General features: G+C 36.3%; 1 protein-coding gene across 1 annotated transcript in view; it reads left to right on the forward strand.

Moving 5' to 3' along the window:
* ANGPT1 (angiopoietin 1) overlaps positions 1-9,514 on the forward strand; it is a 166,691-nt gene extending 157,177 nt beyond the window's left edge. The window contains exon 9 of the mRNA XM_009469352.2: positions 6,970-9,514. Coding sequence (XP_009467627.1) covers positions 6,970-7,130 — 161 coding nt within the window. The 3' untranslated portion in view covers positions 7,131-9,514. The remainder of the gene's footprint in view (positions 1-6,969) is intronic.
* Positions 9,515-11,214: the final 1,700 nt, after the last annotated feature.

The raw sequence follows: 11,214 nt of genomic DNA on the forward strand, positions 1-11,214 counted from the left end.
AGACTAGACTCTGAGTACAAGTCTTGTGGAGACAGGCTGTACAACACTGAGTAATTTGTGGTTCTTCAAGAAGAGAAAGACTTTAATCATGCTAGAGTTCTCCTCAAACACTCTGCTATGCTTTGCTCCTTGAAATGACTTTCTCATTCCTTGAGAAATACCAGAAATTGAATTAAATACCAAAACATTTGGTTAGTGAGTAGATTTCAGTTTTGTACCACAGACAAAGACTAATTAAGAAAAGTAGCAATGATAACAGGTTTTGGAAAACCCTTTTTTTCCAGAAGATATCAGGATCTCTGTTAGTTTTGGCAACATCACAGAGAGCTCTTTAATGATGAATGATATGAAATCTACAGGCAGGTTTCTTGCTATCTTGACAGTTTGGGTGAGCCTGTTATCTCTATGAGGTGAACTGAATATATTTATGTCAGGAATAAAGGCTGAGATAAGCTGAAGCTCAAGACTGTGATATGCTTACAGTCAAGGCTGAAAATAAAAATGTAAGGAAAACACACATTTCTCTCTGTGATCTTACTAGTTGTCAGTTTTATTTATATCAAAACTATTATTCTCTCTCCTCCTTTCTCTCCTCCCTCTTCCCCAGAATAAGAAATTAAATACTGGGAGAATACTACAGTAGCATCAATAGTGTCGTGTATGTGTGTTTCTTGTCCTTTCCAGAGTCATGCTATGCTACTTGAGTCTGTCTTAACGTTGATTTTAGGGAACAGCTTCAAAAGTACATGCATGAGCTGGATTCTTAGCCCCTGTGAACTTTGCATGGTAGTTAAATATTTTAGCTGCTTTTTTGTGCCTTGGAAAATTTAAACTAAGCATGCTTGGTTTACTTTAAAGGGAGACAAAGAATATTTATTCAAATAATTTCTTCATTTAAACTTAACATTTGTCAAAACAGTGAAAAATTTTTGTATCATGAAATACCTGTTAAGAACTGGTACAATATCTCGGGCCAGTAAACTGAACAAAAGGTTATAACCCCACATCATTTCAAGCATTATTCTGAAGAGTATCCCAATGAGCTACATACACAGCTTTTTGCAAGAAACAGCACTTAAAATGTAACAAACTGTGACCAGAATGAAACACTGAGTAGATGTCCAAGGCACTTCAGATAGATTTCCAATAGCGGAGCACTTAACGTCTCTGGATCAGATTTGTGGGCACGAGGCCAAGTTAGAGCATCCTGCCAGGATACCACATGTCAGCTGAGCCCCAGGAATTGTTTGTGCAATTGTTTTCAGTCACTGCAAGGTTACTTATGGTAACTTGGCCCATAGTGAAAGAGTCTTAAGGTGATTTGCTTTGCCTTGCGTTGGCTACAGTCTGAGATGTTCACACAGGCATTTACCTTGCTTCAGGTGATAAGCAAGAACATTGCTAAACATCTGATCCCTGAAATAGTTTGACAAAGTGTCAGGGAGACTTTCTAGATGTCTTGCTAGTATTGAAATGGCATAGAATTATTGAAATAACTTTTTTTATTTTACTTGAAGCAGAGGTCCACCCAGCCGCAGTCTCAGTCTCTGACAGCAGTCAGCAGCAGGTGCCTCAGTACAGGCATAAGAGCAATGCAAATAAATTATACTTTCCCTGAGTATTTTCCCAGTATCTTTTGCATCTCAGGGGCTCCCTGAGTCAGAGGCAGTTCCCATGTATTTAGTAATCCTCAATGGATTTGTCATCTATGAAGTGAGAAACTGCTCAATGACAATCCCAAACAGTGATGCACTCATTGCGTATTGTTTCACTGCTTTTTTCTCCCAGTGGTGAATTTAAGAATCTCCGGCAAGAATGCTATGGAGGATTCTTGTCATGACTTGGAGGGAAGTTCTTGGCTGAATATAGGTATCTGCCCATACATTATCCAATTAGAAAAAGCCAGTTTCTCTTATATTTTGTTTAAAACAAAAACTTCGAAAGTAGCAACCTCAGCACACTTAAAAGTATCCAACTTGAACCCTGTGGATATACATCTACTTACATAGGAAAGCATTGATTTTTACATTTTATGCATATTGTTGCTTTCATAAAGAAGTTACTTATAAAACACCATTCATGAAGTATCATTTATATTACCTAACCTAACATTTTGATAGAAAAATATAACCACCATGCAGATAAGAAGTGATTGGAATATTATTTGATTTATGCTGGAAATATTAGAAAGATTTCATTAGACATATGACTACTCAGCACTTTTAACAAAATCATTACTATATTACTGTGTTTATCAGGGTTAAGCATGGGCAATAGTAACAAAGTATTAGGAGAATACCAAGAAGTGACTAATTTGAAAATTATTCTGTTGATATATTTAGAAGATCAGAACATGGTCACCAGTCTGCAAGTTTCATGTTATTTTTACCTCATAAAAAGGTCCTCATATAAAGGACTGTGTTATCCAGTTGATATGAAAAGCTAATGCCTTTTTGTCTTATATCCTGACAGCTAAATTCTGATTTAACCTTCAGAATGTCAAGTACCAATTGCTAAGTGATAGTCTGGTCAATCCAATACTTTAACAAATAGAAGAACATAGGCCTGGAAATGACTTCCAGAGCTTATTTAATCCCTCTTTAAGACAGACTCTTCTCTACCTATTTATTTCTCTCTTTCTGTTCATCTTCAAGATCTGTAGTGATAGCAATTCATTCTCATAATATAATCTGTTACTGAGTTTCGCTACAATTAATATAAGAAATCTTTAGTTGTTGACTAAACTAATTCTATAATAATTTAAGTGTGTTCCATCTTGTCTTATCCTCCATCACTGGAAAGAATAGACCATTCCTTTACATTCCTTTGAAAAGCTGCTTTTTTGAGCAGTTTTTTTTATGAATTTGAGATAGTTGGCAATCTGTCTTTTGAATTCTGGACTAAACAACCCTAAGTCTTTCCTCTGACATTTGCTCTTTTGGACTCTGTCCAGTGGATCCACATATAGATTGAAGTGTCATCCAAAACTGCACCCAGTCTTCTAGCTGAGAAGTTACCGATGCAAAGTCAAACAGAGCCTAATTATTACCATCTAACTTCTTTAAAGTACAGAATGTCAGAAACTTTGAAATCTTTTGTAAAATAAATTGTCATGTCTTTTGAACAATGAAGACTGTTTCAATATTTTTGCATTAGAAATTATTCTTATGGGCTTTGTTGCCAAATGCACTAAATTTTATGGACAAACCCAGAGGGCTAGAAATAAATATTGGCTTTTCATAGGATACATTTATCCCATAAACCCATAAAAATGTACCATTCAAACATACTTTGGATCTTATTGAATGGATTGTATTGATCTTACTGCATTTGGAGGCATTCAGTGTACTCAGGAGGGAGAGCAGAGACAGATGTGTGAAGAAAGGGTCTGCCATCAAATGTGCTGGGTTTAGACACCTATTTTAGTATGTAAAAGGCAACTAAGAACCTCTCATCAAACCTGAGTGATCGTTAGCAAGTTCCCAATGCACGTTAGATTTACAGTGCACTCATGAATTGATGAGCACTAGGTTACTAACAAAGAATTTTACATACATTATTTAGAAGAAATCTATGATGAGAGTTGAGCAGGTTCTCACAAAAGGTTTATAAAATTTTGTGTTTCTTTAACTCATTCAATTTTAGACATAGTTTTTGTAGGGCACCACTGAAAACCTTCTCCCTGAAAAGGCCATTTACACATATATTCCTGTTGCTTTAAAATGAAAAGCTAACTAGCACAGCTTGCCATGTCTTCCTCCCAACACCATAAACAACCCAGCTGCATCTGTGTTCCAGCATTGAAAAATGAGGATTAGATTTTCTCTGCTTAACTTTGTCTTAAGTTTCTACAAGATTATACTCTGATTACAGTAAAATATCAGCTGTACAGCTTTCTCTTTCTTTGGTTATTGCCCCTTAGGTATATTGTTGTAATTAAAGGGAGGTCAATTGCATCAAAATAGAAGTTTGCCAGAATTTATCAGACATAAATACTTCCCTCAAGATTTCATTATGAAGTGTTACTTCTGAAAAAAACCCACTAAGTATTACCCAAAATCTAAGAAATTACTTTACAAGACTAGAAACATAAATTACATGGATCTGAATACAAAGGACAGAGTAAGCACTGGATCTGAAGGCTAATCATGGTCAATATCATATCAGCCATAGTAAAGCATAGTTTAAAATACCTTCATACAATGTATTCATTATAGGTAGATAAAAGGCCAACCACTGAATACAAGGAAATTGGAGGATTCACTGGGGCAGTGCGCATTGTCTAAAAGGAGCTTCTCACAGATTCCATTTCCAGAAGTCAGAGTGGGAAACACACTGAAATTTTAAAATTCTACATTTCAGTCCACAGTGACACCTGCAGAATTCAGTAGCCACTCACTAGATGATCGGTTTGTCACTACCAGTGGTGCTTGAAAAAGGTTTGCAGGGGCTCCTGGGAAGATAACAATGCTGTGATGTGCAGGCTGAAATAATTTTTTAAAATAAAGTGGCATTTAACTGCCAAAAGCAAAAGCCACCACCTGGTCTTTATGATCTTATTTGCCTTCATACACGAAAGCAAATGTTCAGTACAACCATATTACGTGGAAAGATGCATGGCCTGTGTTAAAGATTCACAAAGCCTGTAGGTCTTACTATGAAAAAAAACCAGCAGAAATCTTTCTGACAAACAGAGTTCCTAGCCATTGAGGTTAATATATTTTTGACATTGGGAATATTAGCTCTTTGCAGTCTGGGGATTCATTCTGCCTTCCTCAGGCTGAATTAAGCATCTTTCTATTACATTACATAGATACCCTGTAAGGTGTTAGAGAGAAAATTCTATTCCCATCAAGATATACAGCAAAAATCCCACTGCTTTCAGTGGAGTCAGCATGTCACTTAGTTTATCTTTGTCAGTTTGTGTTCTGTAATCTTGGTGTTGCCAAGTTTCATGTTATTTGGAGTTTTTCTTAAAACTCTAACTCCCGTGGAAATCTAAAATTCACCTTGACAAGAAAAGATCTTGGGGACATAGACAAGAGAGTTTACTGATTTATTTCACCTTAAAACAATTTAAAATAGATCTGAAGATTCACACTGTATTTCACCACTGACTCAGTTTTCTCCAATGGTTAAACACATATATACATATCTTTACTACCGAAGTCTAAAGGTGAGATGACTTTTTTTGCATACAGTTTGCAACCTAACCTGAGCTTCTAGCAAGTTTGAATTTTCTGCATTCAGTCATACAAATGGTAGAAAAACCTCTGTCATTGTTAGTAATATTCACAAGTACTTGATAAATATTTCTGGTTTATTTTCAGTGCTATGTTAACAGAGCACTCACAAAGGTGGAGGTACGGCTCTACATGCATTTTCTTTGGCAGAAAACGCAGGTTGAAAAGCTCCTGAGCTGTTACACTTCTTCTTTATCCTAACTTCTCAGTTTACTATTCCTTCAGTTATGCCAACACAGCTGTTCACAGGGCCATTCTGTAAACCAGATTGCTGGTTTGCCCTCAGAAATCAAAGTTCTGGGTTTTTTTTCTAAATCTGTGTCACCTCACTTTTCAGAACAGTCTTACAACACAGCTGCTGGAGCAGTGAACTAGAAGCACAAACATCTGGGCAAGACATTTCTTGCCCTGTTTTTCCAGTAGAATAAAATCTATGCAATTGCACACAGAGTTCAAAGGGTTAATGAGTAGGAAGATGCATCTTGCTGGGAAAGAGCAGGCAGGGTAGGGGGGCAGAAAAGCCTAACTTTTATATCAATCAGTAACATTTTTAATATCTTTTTGTAGTCAACGATAGTCAGGTAACTAGTAATTTTCTGCTACAGGTAGACACGTAAATAAAGTGCCTACAAACCCCTTTTACAAAAAAAAAAAATTAAATGGACTTTTGTCAGTTTTCTAAGTGCCAACTTGCTGTTTTTCTAAGTTCCAACTTGCTCAGAGGTTTTCCAGAGGAATGAACAAATATCAGATGGGTCTGAGTGAGGACCCTCCTGACACTGCTGACTCAAAAGCATTTGGCACATTTCAAGATCAAGATTAGGAGGTTCAAGATTTAACAGAGGTTTTCCCATCCAAAATAATAAGATTAAGGACTGAATGTCACTCTTCTGGCCCAAACTGTACATGCAATGAATATACCTTGATTGAATTTGACCATACTGTCACCTAAATGCATGCGCACTCAGGTAATCATCTAAATCATCTATCCATGTACATAGTATTCTGACTGTCAGTGTCCTACAGTGTTATAATTGTCTTCTTCACTTAGTCCTTCCATTAATTTGCTGAGTCTTGTTTATAAATTTATCATAAGTCTTAAACAAAGAGTCTACCTGTCTCCTTTTACACCATTCCGAGTACTGATTATCTAGTTCTACAATATTGTAATTACTGTAACAGGGCAGCACCACCATACTCGTAACCCATGTTTACTAAGAACATCTAACCTGAGAGCAAAAGCAAATTGTCTGATCAATTGAACAATCACAGTTAAAGCAACAGAAAAGGACCAGTAAATAAAGTTAAATCATGGTTATACCTAAAATAACCAAACAAGTGAAATTATGCAAAATAGTTATGAATTATAGTCTTTTTCTGAGGTTTACATGAGATGAGTGAAGTGTAATACTGTCTAAACATGCAAAGCAGTTTATTTGTCCTTGTTGTTCATGCTTCACATACTGTGTATAAAGCCAGAATGAGTTAGGACTTAAATAGTTACTGTTTCCACTCTGTAAATGCAACTGTGCACTCTCCAGCACCACTGGCTACAGAATGGCACAAAAGAGCAAAAAAGGAAAATTAAAAAATACCCCCACCGCCACCACACCAGGAGTATTTATGAGCCTGGGAATACCAGAATTTGCTAATCAGCTAAACCTATAAAACAAAATAAAGATGCTCAGAGCACTTGCAGTTTGATTGTTTGTCTTAATGTTTTCAGGGTGGTGGTTTGATGCCTGTGGCCCCTCCAATCTCAATGGGATGTTCTACACAGCTGGCCAAAACCATGGAAAGCTCAACGGCATCAAGTGGCATTACTTCAAAGGCCCCAGCTACTCCTTGCGCTCCACTACCATGATGATTCGTCCCTTGGACTTTTAAAGGTGTTCAGTGGTGGATCCCAGAACAAACCAGGACGACAGTGCCCTCAGCAGCATGACTATTACAGTCTGAAGGTAAAAGATGAAGGACTTCTTGAAAGCAAAACGTAAGGATGATGCAAAGTCTCTTCATTATCACACCATAACCTGCAAAAAATCTCCAACAGTCACCCCACATTTTGATGACTGGGGGAGGCTTGGTTTAGAAGGAGGTGGCTGCAGTGATTTTCCAGAGAAGAACAACTGGATCTAGTTATTCTGCCTGAATCTGGTGCTTGTCAGTGGATGTCCTTTTTTTTTTTTTTTTTTTTTTTTTTTTTAATAAGAGATGCAAAAACATATTAGATTATTCAGCAACAGCATCATAATTTGAAGAACTGAAGTGTGTCAACCATGGTCTATTGAGTAGAATGTTATTCAGCAGTGAAATGCCAACATTATACCCATGAATAAGGATTATGGAGGCACCTTTATTAAAACTCCTCTTAAAGCACTCAAGGTGACCACTCCAAATATTGTTTTTCTTAAATGAACTGAGTTTGAATGGTGGATGGATTTATGTTAATCCCAGAGTGAAATAATTTGTGCGAATATTATTTTTCATTAAATCCTTTAAGGACATGTTTCTCATAAATAAACTGAGTCAAACATATGAAGAATGATAAGGGTAATAAACATAGATTCTTCAGTTGCTCTGTAGAGGTAAATCAGATAATTGGCATAATCCCTGAGCTAGGATTTATAGTGTGATAGCAAAAGTAGCTGTGTTTTGAGGTTTTTCCCTTCTTTCATTAAAGGCAGTCTGAATGTCATGTAGAAAAATTAATGGAAGGTTTACAGAATGTGAAATATTATCCTAAAGAAAATATGGGATTTTGCATGGAATATTTCCATCAAAAGTAGACAGGAAGGCAAACTGTTAGGGTATATAAAAATTACATAAATGCATAGCTTAAGGCAATGGATTCATTTTACAGTATCCTTGCATGTGCGCAATTTATAATTAACTATTTTACTTTTTTATTACATTTTTGTGAATATCAGAAGCATGCCAGTTCTACACAGTGCTTAGGCTACAACTATAAAAAATACTCATCAGAACTGTATAGAAAATAAGGAATTGTGAACTTGTAAATAGCATGTTTATATTTCCTGTAATGGTCATTTAATTTGTACAGGCAGCCCTGACCCTACTCAAAGGGTGCAAAGCCTCAAAAGGATATAAATATTAAAAGAACTTTAGAAGTCTGCTTACAGGTTGCTAACAAGTAATTTTGTTATATTAAAATGTTGCAGAAGTGTGGGGCAAGATGCACAATTCAACTATTGGAAAAGATAAAGTTCCTATAATAGCAAGCAACAAAGTAGCTGGGTGGCCCATGAGGCTGTAGAGACAACTCTTCCCATTTACAGCTCCTTGTGATTTAGTCATATAGATAAAATCATTTGGGAAAGTAGCTTGCAGTCATTCTACTTCTGCTATATATAAAAGGAAGAAGTTTACCCTGATCCCACCAAAATCAAAAGTGCCATTCTCATTGATTAAACTGGGACCAACATGACACACAAAATCTGAATGTGGTGAGTTTTTTGCTTGTCTGTTTGTTGCTTTGTTTCATTCATTAAACTGTTCCTGACATCAGGCACAACAAATATCCAATTCTTTTTTTAAAGGATGATGATAATAGAGTAACTGGGTTTTTTTTCCTTTTTTTCCTCTTTTTTTTTTTTTTCCTTTAGCAGTTTATTTCTGTGGAATAGAAAAAAACTGCTTGGATTTTTTTAAACACCTCTTCTTAAACATCACAAAGCCCCACAGGGTTCTCTGTTTTTGTTACAATTTGATGTTTATTTGGTTTTAAGTGGGAAGATCTTTGGTTTTGTGTATTTGTATATATTTATATATATATTTGAAATAATCTTGCCTAAGGGTTATTTGCTGTTTTGTGCTGAATAAGTTTCCAAACTACTCCTTACTCAGCAGTTTCTTCACAGAGCTATTTTGTCTCAGTTTCCAGCAGTTTTTCGAAATGGTCTTCATTTATGTGCAAAATATGTGGTCTGTCTTCCTCCATATTCTCAAAAGATATATCTCTTCAGGTCTCCAAGTTAGGAATGCCATTTTTGCAGATCCTATTGCAAAAGACAAAACACATTTAAAATCAAAAGCATGATATTTACTGTTTATTTATCTGGGTTTGAAAAAATGTGGATTTGGTTTCTTATCCTTTATAATAAAACATTTTAAAAAATTGCAGAGTCCATGATTTGCTTTACTTTCAGTATACCTTTCTGTGACGTGCTGACATTTTACAAGCCACCGTCTCTCCATATAAGAAATATTAATAAATTTACACAAAACCTAGGAAGGGAGTCTAATTAGAGTTTGTCCAGGAATTGATATTTCTAACCTTTCAAATCCATATTTCAGTATTTTTTGTTCAATTTCCTTTATTAAAATCATAGGACTATATTTCTCATTTTAAGTTCAAATCATACAACTCTCTATCAATCTTTAAAATAAAATGTTTCTTGAATTCCACAGGCAAAGATACAAATTGAAGTGTGATGCTTGTTTCTCTTGCCTTATGACATGTTCTTCTATCATCCGTTGATCATGTTACATGGCAGTGACAAATCTCCATTGATCTCTTAGCCAGAAATGCCTTTTGCTCCATTTGTATGCCTTTTAACACTACAGGGATCAGTTTTAGCATTTATTTGTAGTCAATTTATCCTCATTTTCTCAGGAATTTTTGCTTAATTGGACTTGTTCACTGTCTTCATTCAGACTAACCTAGCTTTTTAAATCAATACTAAAGCTGTGAGGAGCTACACACATAAAAGCACATTTTGCTCCTTAAGTTGAACATGTATATGCTGCATGAATTGAAGAGTTACAATTAGTAAAAATGGTATTTCTGGATTTGATTTATATTAAAATGTCACTTGCCTTGATAGATACTAAAATAATAGTCAATGTTCAATGGTAATACTAGCTTTACTGTTTACCCTTCACAGATAAATTTCTTCCTGTTTTGTAAAACAGGAATGCACAAAAAATTCACAAATCAATAGCTGTGTTTTCCATAGCATGTAGATCCTTAATTTTTAATATCTCCTAAAGCTGGAGATGTAATTTAAATGCACACTTTTCTAAGTGCCCTAGCATCCAGTACTGGCCTATTAAGTAGGCAAGTCATCTACATTTACAATCATCTGTACAACAGGTTCCCAAGACACAGTTCCTTAAAGAAACCTTCCAGCTATAATAACAACTTTCTTCTCTGCAGACCTGCAGCTCAAACCACAGCTCTGACCATGCCTCAAATAACCTCGTTTGGGATTGGCACAGCACTCACTTCTCCTTTGGGAGGAACAAAACTGAAACAGCAATCACAACAAGAGCTTAACTCTCTAGATAGGATCAAGCTTAATTTACGGCCAGACTGTGCTGCAGTTGTGCCAGAAGGCATTCCTACCTACCCACTTTTACGCGAGCTGGACAACTTGAGGAGAGGGGCAGTAACCCCTGAATACAGCTGATGCTGCTGGTGTTGCCTGGCTGTGACCTGTGGTGCACACACACACAAATCCATATGTTTGAAGAAAGCTTGACACAGCCTATCAAAATGACCTTTTTAAAATTTTGTCTGGATGAACTGTAATCTCAGTGCAAAAAAAAAATCCTGAAAGCACCAAAAATGAAATAAATGAAAAGTGCAAATCCCAGCAGGAAGGGAGGATTAAGGGATAGCATGTGGAAGGCAGGGCAGTAAAAGCAGGAAAAAGAGAAGACAGGGTACGGGACTGTAATGAAGAGAGGGAAAAGACAGACAGATAGGGAAGAACTGAAGGGAAGGGATTACTCATGAGACATAGCAGCTCCATATTTCTTGTGCCACATCTGTCACACGATGTAGAAACTCCCTTCTCCTCCAAGAGTGTCCAAACCCTCCTGTCCCTGGCTCCTGCTCATAGGAGCAGGAACCTATGGGTCTCATTTGCTTTTGTATGCTTTGGGGGTTTTGTTTGTCTGTGTGCCTTTTTAATTTTTGCACAGGGAGCAATTTAGTATGGATCTC

Source organism: Nipponia nippon, unplaced genomic scaffold (genome assembly GCF_047370975.1).
Source record: "Nipponia nippon isolate SJK-2023a ecotype South Korea unplaced genomic scaffold, ASM4737097v1 scaffold_1, whole genome shotgun sequence".
In the NCBI taxonomy this organism is placed as follows: Eukaryota; Metazoa; Chordata; class Aves; order Pelecaniformes; family Threskiornithidae; genus Nipponia; species Nipponia nippon.